Genomic DNA, 17,032 nt, shown 5'->3' on the forward strand with positions numbered 1-17,032 from the left:
CCGCACTTCATACGGTCTTTATGAATTCTTGGTGGTTCCTTTCGGATTAACCAATGCACCAGCCACCTTTAATCGAATGATGGAGCGCATCTTTAGAGAGCATCGACAATATGTCAGCACTTTCTTTGATGATATTCTTGTCTTTAGCAAGAATGAAGAGGATCATCATCAACACTTGGAAATTGTTCTACAATTACTACAACAAAATAAACTCTTGGTAAATGGTAAAAAGAGTGAATTTTTCATGCATAAAATAAATTACCTTGGGCATGTCATCTCTTCTGAAGGGATTCAGATGGATCCTGAAAAGATCAGGATAATCCAAGAATGGCCTCATCTTTGTGATGTACATGAGGTGCGATCGTTTCTTGGCTTATGTTCTTATTACCGCCGCTTCATCAAGCATTTTTCACATATAGCTTCTCCACTTCATGACCTTACAAAGAAGAAGATCTCTGTCCAATGGAAGGAAAAAGAGAAGGCAGCCTTCACAAGGCTGAAAACAGCTCTTACTTCTAGACCTGTTCTTATCATTCCAGATCTGGTAAAACCATTTGTGGTGGAAGCAGATGCTTGCGGTGATTGTATTGGTGCAGTGCTAAATCAAGAAGGTCATGCCGTAGCCTTTGAAAGCCGCCGTCTAAATGATGTGGAGAAAATGTATGACATTTATGAAAAGGAGCTCTTAGCAGTGATTCATGCTTTAAAGATATGGAAACATTATCTTTTAGGCAATGAATTCCTTATTAAAACCGATCATCAAAGCTTGGAGTATTTCAAGACTCAAAAGCATTTGCAGGAGAAACATGCAAGATGGGAAAATTTCTTGTCTATGTTTCATTTTCAAATTATGTACACTCCAGGGAAACAAAATGTAGTTGCTGATGCACTTTCTAGAGTGCCTCGCATTGCAACTATTACAGTGGCTCATCATGAAGATTTTCAAACAATGAAGAATACTTATGATGAAGATACTGATTTTGCACCAATTTGGTCAAATTTACAGCAAGGAGGTTCTCATCCAGATTATTCCATCAAGGACGGTTACCTTCTCATGAACAATCGCCTTTGTGTCACTCTTCCTGTTCGACAAAAGGTGCTTAAAGAAAGTCATGAACCCCCTTATGCAGGGCATAGAGGAAGGGCAGCCACTCTAAGTGCAATTGAGCGCTACTTTTATTGGCCAACATTACGAAAAGATACACATAACTTCATTGAGGCTTGTCTGGTATGCCAAAAATCCAAATATGATAGGCAGAAGATTCCAGGATTGTTACAACCTCTTCCAGTGCCCAAAGATCCATGGGAATCTATCACAATGGATTTCATCTCAGGTATTCCAAGAACACCTCAAGGTCATGATATGATTTGGGTCATAATTGATAGATTCAACAAACAATCACATTTTATTCCATGTCATAAAACATTGAAATCCGCACAAGCTGCAAGACTTTTCATTCAACATATCTTTAGATTACATGGTATGCCTTCTGAGATCATTTCAGATAGAGACTCCAAATTCACAAGTAACTTTTGGCGTGCTTTATTTGAGAATTTGGGAACCACTTTAAAGTTCTCCTCATCTTTTCATCCTCAAACTGATGGCCAAACAGAGGTGATGAATCTCACTCTTTTGGATATGTTGAAAGCTTATGTTAGTGAACATAAGTCACAATGGGAGAAATATCTTCCATTATTGGAGTTTGCTTACAACAATACAGTGCACTCATCCACAGGGAAAGCTCCAAATGAAATAGTACAGGGTAAAGTGATTCCTCCACCAATTATTCGCACTAAAGATAAGATTTTTGCTGCTGATGAGTTTGCTTCAGATTTAAAAACCGCAATGGATCAAGTTCGAGCCACTATCAAAGTTGCCCAAGAGTGACAAAAGAAGCAAGCTAATAAACGAAGAAGACCTTTGGCTTTTGAAAAAGGTCAATATGTCTTGCTAAAGTTTGATAAAAGCAAGCTCAAACAAGGTTCTGGTCAAAATTCATCTTTTCCAAAGCTCTCCAGTAGATACTTTGGACCCTTCAAAGTGATTGAGAAAATAAATGAAGTTTCTTATCGACTTGAGCTTCCTGCTCATTGGAAAATACACAATGCTTTTCATGTAAGTTTGCTAAAACCTTACGTAGGACCAGAACCAAAGGAACCCATTACTGAAGATCCCCCAGAAGTTGAAGAAACAGAGCAACTCTTGGAACCTGAAAAGATTTTGTTTCTCAAGGATCGAACCACGAGAAGTGGCCTTGTGACACGAAAATTCTTACTAAAATTCAAGAATCTACCCACAACAGATGCACAATGGGTAGATGAAAGATTCATGAAGGATTACCCAAATATTCTACAGCAATATCAACAAGCTTTTCAGCTGAGGACAGCTGAATAAAAGCCAGAGGGCTGTCACAACTCTATAGAAACAGAATTTGTATCCTTTTTCATTAATTTGTCTATATAATGATTTATTAAATTTATTTCCTTTGCACTAATTAGATATAAAGAAAAGTGCATTGGAGCTGGCCACTGATGAGTGGTCACAGGTTATGGTGGACCCATGCAGTGGGTTAGAGAAAAGATAGTTCACACTTCCACCTATATGACCCGATTGGGCGCCTGTGACTAGAACTCACGCATATCAGGGTTAGACTCGCACACAGAAAGGATTGATGCCTTGAAGTGTGGGCTAGATCCACTAGAACAGACAGTTACAATCAACAAGATGGCATGATCATGAAATGCTTGTATAATGTGCATGTGTGGGCTGAAAGCTTGAAATGCACATTTCTTTGCATAGGAAAGTCACATGAAGATTCGGATACCATTTTTGCGATGTACACGGAAAAAGCTTTCATATGACACCCATATTGGGGGGGTCCCTAAATTTTAGGAGATCCCTAAATTTTAGGAGGTCCCTAAAATTTAGGAGCCTCGAATTAGCCTAAAAATGCTAGTCCTAAAAAATAGGGATGTCATTCTAAAAATAGTAAGTTCTGTACTCTGACTGTGCTTACTAAATTTGGTTGTTTCTATTCTTGACAGTATTCAACCCAAAAAGGAAGGCCATAGAGAAGAGACAAGTGTCAAGACACTTGTCACACAAGTTTCCAAGTGTCCCACCACTTGTCACATCTCATGACATGTGGCTGGACACTTGTCTTGTGCTACTCCACTTTTCCCTTTTGTACTAGCTCTCCCCTTTCCTATAAATAAGAGCTCGTTTTTCTTCATTGATCATCATTTTTCTTTGCTGTAAACTCATGTACAGCACCCACAGATAGCCAGAAACTGGCCCCATCCATCCCCATCATCATCCCCTACTTCTTCATTATCAAATTCCTCCATATTCCCTCTTCTATCACTGTTGTTTACAGGACAGCAAGCCTGTAAATTCATCACAACACCTCCTTCTCGAGCTCTTTCTTCCATTTTAGCTACAAGAAGCGAGCCCTACCCATGTACTGCTGATCAACGATGGAGAAAGGCTGATTTTCCCTTTTTCTTCTTTCATACTGTAAAGAAATCAATTCTTATCATTGCATAATAGATAATTCATGTGTGTTTGTACATCTTTGCATGATCTTGTGAGAGTGAGAATTACTTCTTCTCACTCTCAGGTTGATTGTAACTGAGCTCTTCCCTAAGAGACTTGGGTTGAGCAGAAATACATTCCTTCGGGGGGGGTTGCCCATCTTCAACCCTCAATCTTGTCTCCATTACTTTTACATTTTCATGGCTGTAATTTTGTGAGTAATTTTCATTTTCAGCTTTAAGTGTTCATTCTCTTTTATATTAAATCTTGAAAACAAGCGAATATCATAATTGTTAAGCATACTACGTTGTTTGGGGCGTTTACATGTTTGTAACCAATAACTGCAAAGAAATAGCACCAAACCACTTTCAGTGCTCCTTAGGGGTGTGGGGGCACAAAAAATAATGTATCGTGAGCAATGAGCAAGAATAAATCTTTCACACAACCCAATACATGCAAGGAAATGGAGTGTTGGTATAACTTATGGCTTATTGTGATGTCTTTAAAACTCTGAAAATTCAATTGATTCTATCCAAACAACTCTTTCTAGAATGCATGAAACTCAATGTTTTGATGTGCATCCCCTTAACTCCTCCACCCATTCAACCAAATAAAATATCATTTTGCTCACATTCCTAAAGTTTTGAATACAACATGTGCAAGGCAATAAAATCACACATAAAAAAGGATCCAAGGATATAAGGCTTGATAACAAGCACCTCATGGAGTCCCTCGTCAAGTAACTCCTAACATGCCCTCAAGTGTTTGAAGAGGCCCACCATCACAATCCACTTCAACAAACATAAATTGTTGCCCACATTCATCCATAGCTGCAGTCTTCAACACAATAGCAAATCCAACGACATTGACTTATGCTCAAATGATATTCTATTATCACACATCAGTTTCATTTCTTTTCAAATGATCAAATACTTGAAACATGCAAATTTTAGCGAATGAAACTTCTTCAAGGATAATGTTATCAATCGGCCCTATCAATTTGTACCTGAATCAAGCCTTACATCCAATAACACAATATTAGTGAGTTTGGGAATCTCCCAATTCCCATTTTTTGAATACTAAAAATGTGGCACTTGGATAACATGCCCATAAGTTTCTCAAAACCATATGATGTGACCTATCATTGGAATCTATTGAGCTATAGAGTGCTTGATTTGGAGTTATACTGTTCAAGTTATGACAAATCCAAAGATTTAACTATGTGGTCAATCGGCCCTATCAAGGATAAAACTCAATCAGGAGACCATACTTTGATGATCTAGACTGCGCACCGAACAAGGTGTCAAGTCTCTTCCATGTATCCTATGCGGTCTCACAGTTATCCACATGGTGGATATAGTTGTCGTCTAGCTCCACTTTGATAATGGCCTGGGCTTTGTCATCATTATTTTGCCAAGTAGCTGCAAGATCCGCATCCCGAGGTTTCTTCTCTTTGCCATTTGTGATGGCCCCGAGACCCTTCTTCATCAAGATGAGCTTGATGCGGGTTTGCCAGGTGTGACACCCAACTCCCTTGAACCGAGCTGTCGGTGAGTCTTTTTCCATGCTGAAGAGCTGGAGCAGCAACAAATCAGTTCCAAGATTCTCAGATTTTACAAGCGAAAGAGAAGATTACAATGTGTCAAGAGACACAAGTAATGGTAGTGTGAAAATTACACTATGTCTGACTTGATGTTGAGCTTAAATCTTCCTGTTCGGGTCTTCGATCCTTTGTCGATCTTTCCAGGTCCTTCCCCTCCTTGATTTGATGTTGGGGCAGTAGATTAGAGTGGAAAAGGGTTGCTCTAGGTGGCAGGAGAGAGAAAATGATGAGATTTTTGAGCTTTGATGAAAATGGCTATAGCTGACAGTTTAGGGTTTCAGACAGGGGCTTGGTTTTTTGCTCTGTGTGGGCTGAATACTTGATCATTTCCCAAACTTTTTTTATGGAAAGAAAGCTTAACTCATGGGCTTTCATTGCCCCATAACCATCGTCAGTATCAGGTCGAGCAGCAGGCGTGCAACAGGATGACAAAATGCAGACAAGCGTAGTTCGGGCAGATTTTGACGATTTTGACAATGCTGGGGGCAGAGGTGGCTAATGTCAGTGGCTATGATACTAGGTTGTTGCGCCTTAACCAGAGAAAGAGGTCTTTAGAAGGAATCATCAGCATGTATGCTTTATATTGAGAGATCCAATGACTCCAAGTGAGCTGGGTCCTGTTGGCTATGGAGGACACCCAAGGCAGAAGTTGAGAAGATTGACAATGCTGAGCTCCAAGGTATGCAATGCTTAGGTATGAGGTGCCAGGGAGGAGCTCTGGAAGTAGAGGAACATTTTCCCAGAAGGAATTGCAGTGAGATATGACTTGTGGAGAGAGATCCAAGAGCTTGAAGCAGGCAGGGTGCAGGCTGGCTATGGCGCTGCCAAGGAAGGTCAAGTAGAGATGAAGGTAAGAAATGGAACCATGAGCTGGACTTGAGTTGACCTGTGGTTAAGATGAGCTGAGAGATAGTAGAGGAGAGCTAAGCCATGCTCAACTGAGCTCTGATACCATGTTAATGATGCGGGATCTAGAGCATGACATAGGTGGTAGCTATGGAGGATGGAAGATAAAGACACAACTCATGTTGACATGACAATGTAGACAACTGTTACACAAGTGAATTAGGTTTCAAGATTGAGACTTGAACTCATAAACACAATCTTTTGTATGGACAACAATGACACAGGCACTTGACATAAGAGACAAGTACTATTGCATTATCATCATATGAAAGTGATAGTTCAAGTACATCATTATATAGAGTTCTTTGGTAGCACTTAGCATCCACTGTGCATATGGGATTTTGTCTCTCTTCCTAGAATGGACTGCATCTTCCTAGCCTAGTTGTCATATACAAAGGGACTAGAGTAGGTGTGATTGCAAGTATCTCAACATCGCAAACGTTGCAACCCTTATTGGACTCTTCTAAACCAAGACTTCCATGTTGATGACCACCATATAGTATTTAACCTTGATGATTTGCCTTGATAATGAACCTTCAATACTTCCCAAAATTTGATGTTATGTCCTTCAAAACAATGCCACCCTTAATTGATATCTCCTCCAAGAGCAAAAGCCAGCTCCTCTTAGTTATACCGGTTGTTCTTGAACATCCTTTGTGGTAGCCCTTCTCGTGATTTTTCCTTTGACCAAATACTCAATCAGCCCCTCAAAAATTGACAACCTTTTAGCTTTCAAACATTTTTAAAAGCTTAAAAACCTCAACGAGTTTCTCTTATTAGTTTTTAGCTTTTTCCATGTATTGCTTTCTACAGTTCTTAAGGTTTGAGTATACATTCATCTTGGTCACCTTCAACATATCGAAGTATCTCTTTATCTTGAAAACAACAAGGATTTCCAATGTTCAATAAAGACCAAGTAATACCACCGAATTATAGAATCAATGTCAAAAGTACTAAAATTCTTCAATCAAGCTGAAAAAATCCTTCACCTCCAAATACTTGAAAAAAACAAGCTCCTTGTGTGTCTGACTTACGAGCTAAATGGTGCTTGCTTCACCTCATTGAGATAACATTTCAAACTTGTTTGAGGTAGATCCAGTTTTCACAAAAATGCTTAACAATGTACTTAAGATCTCTAAAACATAAAACATAACTCTAATTATAAAGAAGTGTATCAAAATATTAAATCTCACTCAATGCAAGGTAAAACAAAATTAAAATTGACTTGTCATGTTTTGTATAGCAAACCAATAATTGCACTTAGTAAAATTTCTATAATTAAAAATGTTAACTAGCATACTTGATGGATGCTCCATGGAGATATCTATGTTCAGTTTTTTCTCCTTTGGTTGCCTCCACACATAAGAAGTTTACCTCTACTTGTATATGCCTTACTAGATAATTTATATCTAGGCTTAAAAGACCTCACACTTGTCTCTTTATTAATTTTTTTCTATGTCCCTTGATTTCTTCTCTATTTAATCTTTTTTTGCCCTAATCTCCTTATCTCTTTCTCTTTTTCTTCTAAAGAAAAAAATAAGCCAAGAAAGTGATCAAACTATAATCTATCATATATTTCTCTCTTTTTCTGAAGCAACCAAACCATAATATTATATGTCTTTCTCTTTCTATCTCTTGCTTACGTACAAAATTCATGATTAAGAAACTAAAATTGACAATCAGAAAGTACATTGTTATTTTCTTTATTTCTCTTGAATTCACACACATATTTTAACTCTCTCACTCAAATCTATCACAACAAAGCTTAAAATGTGGGTTTTTCATGTATATATATGCAAAAAACAACAAACTCCATCTTGAAGCCATTGCTTTTCTCAATGATAGTGAGGAGAACAGAAAGTGCTTGGAAATGAAGCAAATAAAGAAACCAAAAATTTGAGAATTATGGAGGGGATGAGCTCTTAGTATAGTGCTATTGGTCACCTTCGCTTTAGCTCGCTCTTGGTACACGTATCCTTGTAAATTATATAGAGAAAAGAAAAGTTTCACTTGAAGGGTAAATTTAAAGTACATTGGTAACTATTTCAGAATGCATGCTACAATATGTTCCAATACTTACGCTAGAATATGCGATGGTATCCTCAATTGAAATATGTATCGCAATATTCAACCATGTATTATTGATGCATATACCAAGACAATTATTATGGTAATTTTAACATAGGAAATACTGATTGTATCGAGCGTAGTCTTTTTTTTTGCACTTTCGTCAGAAACTCTTGTTAGTATACTTGCGATTTGATGTAGTTCCATAGTTTGCTAGAGTCTACCAATCCTCTTCTCAATGTTTGGAGAATTGCGATGTGCTTGCATTTCATTAATTGTAGAGATAAAAGATGTTGTCATAACTCACTCCTTGATTTGCTGGATTCTTGTTATTCTTAAGGCTGGATCTCATTAACTAGAGCCCTTTGAGGAGATCGTCATTGTGGTCCTTTAACTTAAGCTAGATGGATTTCCAATCTCCCTCCACTCTCTCTCTACTCTCTCCACTCTCTTTGTCTCTCTACTCTCTCTTTCTCTCTTTCTCCAAGTCACTTTACAATTGATTTACTAGTTTTAAAATTGTAACTAATTAATTTTGTAATTTTTAATTTGTAAATAATCAATATTTTTAACCAAATTATAAATCAAAATTTTAAAATAACGAAGTATCAATTTTCAGGCACATGCTTGTACCTAGCATATGTCGAATGAAGATTGACTGTGTTGCCTAATTGCAACACAATCAATGATATTACTAAATTATATGCCTTACACATGCACCCATCCACCCACCCACACATCCACCCAACCCATAAGAACACACAAAAAAGGGAAAATTTTTACTATCTACAATATACAATGCACTTAGAACACCATATTGGGGAATATGGGAATTTCCCATAAGTTTGGGACACGTGGTCAAATCTTTGGATTTGTCATAACTTGAACACTCTAACTCCAGATCAAGCGATCTATAGCTCAATAGATTCCATTTTTCAAGTCCTTTCCAATGATAGGTCACATCATATGGTTTTGAAAAACTTATGGGCATGTTATTTGGGTGCCACCTTATTAGTATTCAAAAAAAGGGAATTGGGAAATTCCCAAACTCACTAATATTTTGTTTTAGGTGAGTTAATCTATCTTAAATGACACAAAGAAGAGGAAAACTAAAACAAAAAATGCAATAGGGTTTATGGACTTGCTTTAAGCTAGATCGTATCATCAAAATGAAGAAAGGAAGCCCATGGTTGTAAGTATTTTCTACTAGTGTTGGAATATATTTTGTCATTTTGGTTAGTTAATATTTTAAATGGGATTAGTATAAGCACTTGTATTTACATGTGGAAATATTGAAGATTATAATGTGCACACCTTTTTCAAAGCTCATATTGGCACTTATAGCCACGTCCCTTTTTTTTTGTGGAAATGCTTGAGAAACTAGTGTCAAAATTCTCCTCATCTCTTTTAGTGTTCATTGTCACTAAAAACATTGAATGATATACAAAACTTGGTCTCATAAGTGATACTTGTAGTAAGACTCTTGTTCATTGCTGAAATGATGTTACAAACTTGAATTTGAAATTCATAACAAAATCTACGTCAAACATCATGTGAACAACTCCCACCCATTTTTTCCCAAATTTCAAATGTTGCAATGTGCTCTACAACCTTGTGGTGGACTCATGATCCATATAGCAAGCGAACCAAGGAGGAAGTGGGGACGATTAGCTCATAAGAACCACCATTGTATAGTCACTCATCAAGAGAAGCTACTTCCAACATGGAATAGAAGTGCAAGCCTACTGTTGCAAAAATGGGGATGATAGCACTATTGATAATATGATTTTGGTATAGGAAAGGTACATATATGATATGGGTGTCAAGACAACTAGATTATTATTGCTAAGTGTTTGTATATTAAAGAATTTTGTTTAATTGTTTCTAGACAATGGGAACACTTCTTTAAATAGTTTTGTCCAAGTGTGCATAAGAAAGATATTGGGTGTTTATGTGAGAGCATTGCAAAACTGGGAAGTAGCACCCTAACAACTACTTTCTATGTTTGGTTGAGTAATGGATGCAGACTTCACTAATCATTAGCAATGAAGACTTGCATATGTTTGTGGCCTTCTAAACAAGAGTGCAAGATAGTTGTGTCAAATATTTAGCTAGAATATTCGAATACGTACTCTAAGCCTTGAGTAGGATAGAAGCAAACATATGATTGACTAACTATGATATTAATGACTCTAAGCCTTGAGTAGGTTCCGCCCTGCCTGGCTTTTCACCCGTTTAGATTGTATCTACTCGAGTATAGAAGACCATCTTTTAGCAACATTGTCGGATGAGATGGAGCCAATATGCAAGGTGGTGTCAATGACTCTTCTCCATTCACCTTCACCTCAGAGGTTGTCTGGTGTTCTCAAATTTCCACCTGACTACGCTATATTTATTCGATGAACGAAGCTCATCTTTTAGTAAGATTGGCTGATGGGATCGGGCCAATATGGAAGGTGCCACTATGGAAGGTGCATGGCAGGAGAGTGGCATGCTTATCCAGAGGGAACGTCGCCCTCGAGGATACTGGGAGACGCGGCGGCAGCGCCGAGTAGAAACGAGAATATCACGCGCGGTCACGTCGAGGCCAGGGCAGAGGCCGCTCGCCTATAAGTATGGTCGAGGCCTCAGCTATTTTGCCTGCATACCGGCTAGTGCGAGGCTTCCCGTACAATAGCTCCTGTTAGCTTGTGTGTAGTTGGTGGTGATAATCAATATGGCGGCTCGTGTGTTTTTGTTGGGAGCACTGTTGGTGCTGTTGGTGATAGTGAGTGAAGTGTCGGCGACGTCCCGCGGTCGAGAGGAGGAGCGACGTCGGGAGGAAGAGGAGAGGGAGCGGGAGAGGAGGAGAGGGGAAGGGTCGAGGGAGGAGTGGCACGCAAGGCTGCGGGCGTGCGACAATTTCTTCAGGCAGCAACGGCGAGAGGTGGAGGAAAGAGAGTCGTCGCCGTATTACAATTCGTATTTGTCATGGAGGTCGGTTGAGGGGAGAGGGGTGACGCAGCAACAGCCGTCCCGCGCGTGCTGCGAGGCCGTGGAGCGCATCCCCTCGCAGGACCGCTGCTACGCCTTCCAGCAGGCTTACGGAGGCGGCGAGCGCCGCCGTCGTTATGAAGAGGAGGACGTCTGGGCGCAGCGACGAGAAGAGGAGTCGGAGCAGCAGCGGAGAACCATGACCGCCCAGATGTCCTCTCGCCTCCTCCAGCAGTGCAACCTTCGCCCTCGCGAATGCCGTACAAGGTCGTCCCGAGGTATGTTGTCTAAATGATGCATTGCCCGTCATTTTATTTTATATATCAGCAGTCTGTTATAATCTATATCTATTTTAGATGCATTGCCCGTCATTTTATATATGAACCTAGTAGATTCCGTCATTTAAACCTAACATAATCTATACCTATTTCGTTTGTGCCACAAGTTCTCTCTCATCGGTTTATAATTGTATATTGTCTCTCTTATAATTGTCTGCGTTATTTGCCATGATCGAATGGCACATGAACATAAAGGATATGATCTAATTGATATGCATTATTTGCCATGATCGAATGGCACATGAACATAATGGATATGATCTAATATATCAATTATTCTCTTGTAATTGTCTCTCCTATTTATTTGCCATGATTGAATGGCATATGAATGCAATGGATATGATCTAATATATAAATTATATTCTCTTAGTTTGTGATGATTGAATGTTATTATTGTTATATTGTCAGCTAGCTTGTTATATCTCTAACCTTCGTATACTGTGTGAGTTATATTATGGGCAATACGTTGGATTACTAATTCTTAATGCGCACCTAAAAAATCTTAATACGTTGTATTTGTTTGTAGAAGTGTGAGTTATATTATGGTCTTCTAGTATGGCCACCTTTGCTGCAACATGCGCTACTTAGCGGATTGTTGCCGCTACTCAGTGCTCTCCCATTGATCGGTGGGTGTGCCATACTAGATGAATAAACACCCCATGTAGGGTGTAATTTGTCCCATTAAAAAATGTATGGATGAAGAGGGGTTTGTGTGTGTGTATATAGGTTTTACCAAACAGGCGTAAATACAAGAAAGGATTTTGTAAAAGATTTTTGTTTGCCTCTCCATTATGGGGAAGGCAAAGAAGAGTGCCATTATAGGTAGTGATGCGTTGGTTTTGAAAAAAATAAAAAATTTGAAGCATAATGAGCCTCTCCATTATGGGGAAGGCAAAGAAGAGTGCCATTCTAGGTAGTGATACAAAGGGGGTTTGTAGCTACTTTTACATGAATCCCTATAGTATACTCACGCTTGAGTTTCATCCCACCCCTAGAGAACCACTCACTTAAGAGTTTCATCTTATTGTTAAGAAGCATGATCATTGGCCAAGGCCAATGAATTGACCAATAACTCAATGCTTGAAGCTCTTATTGGCTACTTCATGAACCCCCTAGAGAATCACTCATGAATGCTTGAGTTTGGGTAGTACTTGATCATCCCATTTTTAAGAAGCATGTCCGTTCAAGGCCAATGAATTGAACCGAAGGAGGCCAATAGTGGTGTTATATAGGGTTGCTTCTTCAAGCTCTCACTTCTTGAGGATGTGCTAAACTTACAATTCATGAGGATTGGCTAAACCTACAATGCCACTTCTATGTGAAACCTCGAGAGAATCACTCACTCTCACATTTCAGGAAGTACTAGTTGGGCAACTCAAATTCTCACTTCTCAAGGATGTGCTAAAGCTAATGGATGGACTATCTTAGGTAAAAATATCTTGGTGCTTGAAGCTTTCCCTTTTCTCGCGGATGTGTTGAAGCTATTGGATGGACTTTATCTCAAGCGTGTGCTTAAGGCTAGATGTAGATGGAGTTTGGTTCAATTTTGGTGATTTGATAACATCTCATCATAATGTGTGCCAAAGTTAAGTCTTTAAACTATAAGTTGTTATGGTGAAGTCACATCTAGGAAAGTGGGTGGAGTGGAATAGCACACTAGATGTAGATGGAGTTTGATAAACAATGCATTCTAATGTGTGCCAAAGATGATTGTTAGTCAACAACTCTCTCTGGAGTTGTCAAAGTTGTTACGGTGAAGTCACATTTAGGTCACATTTAGGGGAAGTGGATGGAGTGGAATGGTTCCACTCCATTGGTACTGACAGCAAGACCCTATTTAGGGTTGGGTCACACCAACACGAGTGGATGGGAAGGTAAACTTATAGTTCAATCACACACCAGCAGCAGCAGAGCATGTCAAAGGTTTAGGAAAAGGAGAATCAAAATATGTCAAAGGTATGTCAAAATATTTAATGTCTTATGTGTGAGCCATGTTAGAGCCTTGTGTGCTCGATTGGATTAGCCTTCTTTGTCAATAGATGGAAGATCTTGTTCATTAGCAAATGGGAATCCTTAACCTTGCTAAAAAAAATCTTAGAACCCCCGAGGTGCTTGTAAGGGTTTTTGAGGATTTATGATGCCCCTACTCAACCCATCCCTTAAACTACAATGTAGTTACATAGGGTGAGGGATGAGCTTTCTCCCACTAGTGCCAAGCAAGCACAACCCGGCCCATATTGTAGGGATAGTAGGGGATCTCAAAAATTTGGATCTACATAAGCCGCCCCCCCCCTCCCCCGAGACAAGGTAGTGCTAGCAATGCATACTTGCTATTGCAAGTTAAATAAAAAGCGATGAAAGTTAAATAAAAAGCGAAGAAAGCCCCTGGGGAGTCCACCTAATGGAACATGAAGATACTACATGCCAAAGAAATCCATAAGGTCAGTAAAGTAAAAAGGGGTCATTTAAAGGCCTTATAGCATGTAAGAAAGGGTATTCCTTAATATCTTTTGTTGAACACACGTTATATAGATGATTTCTTATAGGTGGACCCCCCTGCAGGCACTCCCTCATTTTCTTGTTGTTGTGGATCAATTCAATGGTGGGAATTGGTGCACACAAATCTCAAATGACCTCTCCCTCCACTTGAAACATGTTCTTTCACTGTCTTATGTTGCTCCTAACTCATGCGCCTTGCCATTTGTTCAAGCTATATAATTTGCAAGGTTCGAAGAGCATGCATGTTTTTTCTTATTAAACTCCCCCCTCCCCCCCCAAAAAAAAAGAGGTATGCCTTTCTCCCTCAATACTAGTCATTTTTGTGTGAAAAACAAAGAGGTATGCCTTTCTCCCTCAGTACTAGTTGTCATTTTTGTGTTATGAAATGCCATTGGGCTCTGCCATGCATACTCATATGGTGTTTGTGATTGGGGTCTTTGTAAAATAGCCTTCTCTTCATGCCAAAGTTGGACATCATGTTGATTGCTCTTGTTTTACTATGTTATTTCTTCTACATGGTGTTGTCTATTGTACTTCATTTCTAGCATGCATACAAAAATAGGGGCTATGGAACAAACAATAGCCTCCCCCTTCATGGTGGTAGACCTAAACACGTGGAGTGCTCAATTATGTGACTGCATGTGAGCTTAACGTACCTAATGTCGAGATTAACATCCCTTCATGCTAGGACCAAATGAGGGCTTCATTATCAAAATTAACATGCACTTGAAATTTTTTTAATTCTCTGAATTGTGATGATTGATTGTGTTTGGACTAATCAAAGTTTGAAGAAATTTACCCGCCCTCCCCCTCCCAAATGGTGTGCTACTATACTTGGTAAATGTCTAGAATGGAGGGCTACCAACATTTGAAGTCCTCAATTTTTGAATACATGGTTCACTATGTTTTTAGATTGGTCAAAATTGGGATTTGAACATTAGCATGCTTGCATGTATGTGACATCAAAGAAATCTCATGCTATTCTTGGAGTGATCAAACCATGTAGTAGAATATTCTTTTGGTAGTAAAATCATGCTAATATGGGTGTAGCATCAATTATGGATATGATTCAATATATAAATTATATTCTCTTAATTTGTGATGATTGAATGTCATGTGAATGTAACAGATATGATCTAATAATATATCAATTATTCTCTTAACTATAGTTAAGTCTATTTAAAAGACCGCTAAAGTCAAATTAAAATACCGCTTGTCAAAATCATGGTTAGATTCAAATCTAGATATTAGTTTTCTGAGAATATTTTGTCCTTGTCGGGTATCTCGACCTAAATTTGACAATAGTTTGCGCGTCCTTAGTGTATTTGTCTTCAAGTACCTAAATTGGAAGTTTTGAAGTACTGGTTGTATAGATACTGTGTGATTGAATGTAGATCTGGACCTAATATATACTGCTACAAAACATGGGTGCTAGCTTGAATCGAACTTTGTGATCATTCAACATAATATTACTACTATATTGTTAGCTAGCTTGAATTGAATTGTATGATCGAATGCAAGTATAACCTAATATATATTGAATGAAAGTCTAACCAAATATATATATTGGTACTAAATATAATATTGTATAATATTATTGTTATATTGCCAGCTAGCTTGTTATATATCTTTGTGATTGCTGCAGTCCTACAACATCATGTCGTGCAATATCATATTATGGTCAAAATGCAAATTAGATTCCATATCATTGAAATGCAATGTGAAACCTAACCTTGTATAGTGCGATTTTATCTTCAAGTTATATTATGGGCAATATGTTAGATTACTGATTCTTAATGCATTGCTTGTATTTGTTTGCAGAAGTGCTAATGGACAATTCTTATTGGTGGTAGAGAGAAGTGGGGCACCTTTGCTGCAACATGCACAAGTAGGATTGTTGCTGCTACTCAGTGCTCTCCCATTGATTGGTGGGTGTGCCATCGTAGACGAATAAACACCCCATGTAGGGTGTACTTTGTCCCATTTAAAAGTGTATAGATGAAGAGGGGTTTGTGTGTGTATAGGTTTTACCAAATAGGTGTAAATATACAAGAAAAGATTTTGCTAAAAGGTTTCTGTTATTTTTATCAGCAGCTTCTTTTATCTATGACTTCTACCTACTCTCTGTAGACTTTATAATATAAAGTTGTATCAATCGTGTTTGTGTCTAGTAATACTGTCAAATTTGTATGAGTGACCAACCATCGAATGTGTGAGAGACAGTTGCATATGCAACTAACCGGTTCCATCGAATTTTTATGAGATGACTGAAGTTGCATGCATGAAGATAACCACATGACTGGCTCTCCTATCTGTAGTTCAATGCATGAAAATAAGGACGACAAGTTCTAATTGCAATGGCCAATGTTTTGTTATATCCTAAGTCTCATTACATAAAGCCAGCTCAAGTTGCATGACCCTATGTGCTTTTTAAGGGCATTTTGAAGGGTTGGTACTATAGGTCTAAACCATTTGTGCAAATCTTTTAAGGTGCTATGGCAGTCTAAAATCATTTGCCCTTGTCATTTTTGGATTGACAACGGTTGTGTCATTGTGCTTGCTGTATTATCCAAAGGCCATACACATTTTGTGTGTGATATTATGAACTCCAAAAAATTTCATAATGATGTGAGTTAGAAATTTTCATAACTCTGTAGTTGAGGTTGTTGACTCAACAAATTCATAACCCCATGATTGAGACTATTGTATACCATCATGACAAACGATACTACCCATCACAAATTTGCAAAAATGCTTGAATAAACTAAGCTTGAAATATGGACCCTATTGCGTGGCTCCTTCAAGGAACTCACCCTTTACAATGGTGGGGAAGGAATTACCTTCAATCTCCAAGAAGGAGATGTTAAAATGATAAATAAAAGATGATTTACATTGGCACCCTCTTGCCCTTTATACTCTAGTTCAAAATATGCTAATTACCTAGCTAAGGTAGCATGAAAATTTTGCTTTATTACACATGATGAGCTTGGAGTGACTTGTTTGACAATGACGTAGTAATGCACATACCAAGCTTAACCTTGAACTTAGTGCCCAAGTCTTTGCACGTAAATGTCTTTTGGGAATGCACGGAAATGCATGTAGTCCTACTTG

The 17,032-nt window shown here is 38.5% G+C and overlaps 1 protein-coding gene across 1 annotated transcript; it reads left to right on the forward strand.

Annotated features, from left to right (window-relative positions):
- The first annotated feature begins 10,702 nt into the window (after window positions 1–10,702).
- On the forward strand, window positions 10,703–16,103 carry LOC148036095 (uncharacterized). The gene is made up of 2 exons (XM_087679084.1): window positions 10,703–11,362; window positions 15,743–16,103. Exons 1-2 carry the CDS (start codon window positions 10,828–10,830, stop codon window positions 15,772–15,774), a joined length of 567 nt encoding a protein of 188 aa, XP_087535210.1. The 5' UTR covers window positions 10,703–10,827; the 3' UTR covers window positions 15,775–16,103.
- Window positions 16,104–17,032: the final 929 nt, after the last annotated feature.

This window comes from Lygodium microphyllum, chromosome 5 (genome assembly GCF_053477565.2).
Source record: "Lygodium microphyllum isolate KBCC chromosome 5, Lygodium_microphyllum_v1.1.10, whole genome shotgun sequence".
NCBI lineage: Eukaryota > Viridiplantae > Streptophyta > Polypodiopsida > Schizaeales > Lygodiaceae > Lygodium > Lygodium microphyllum.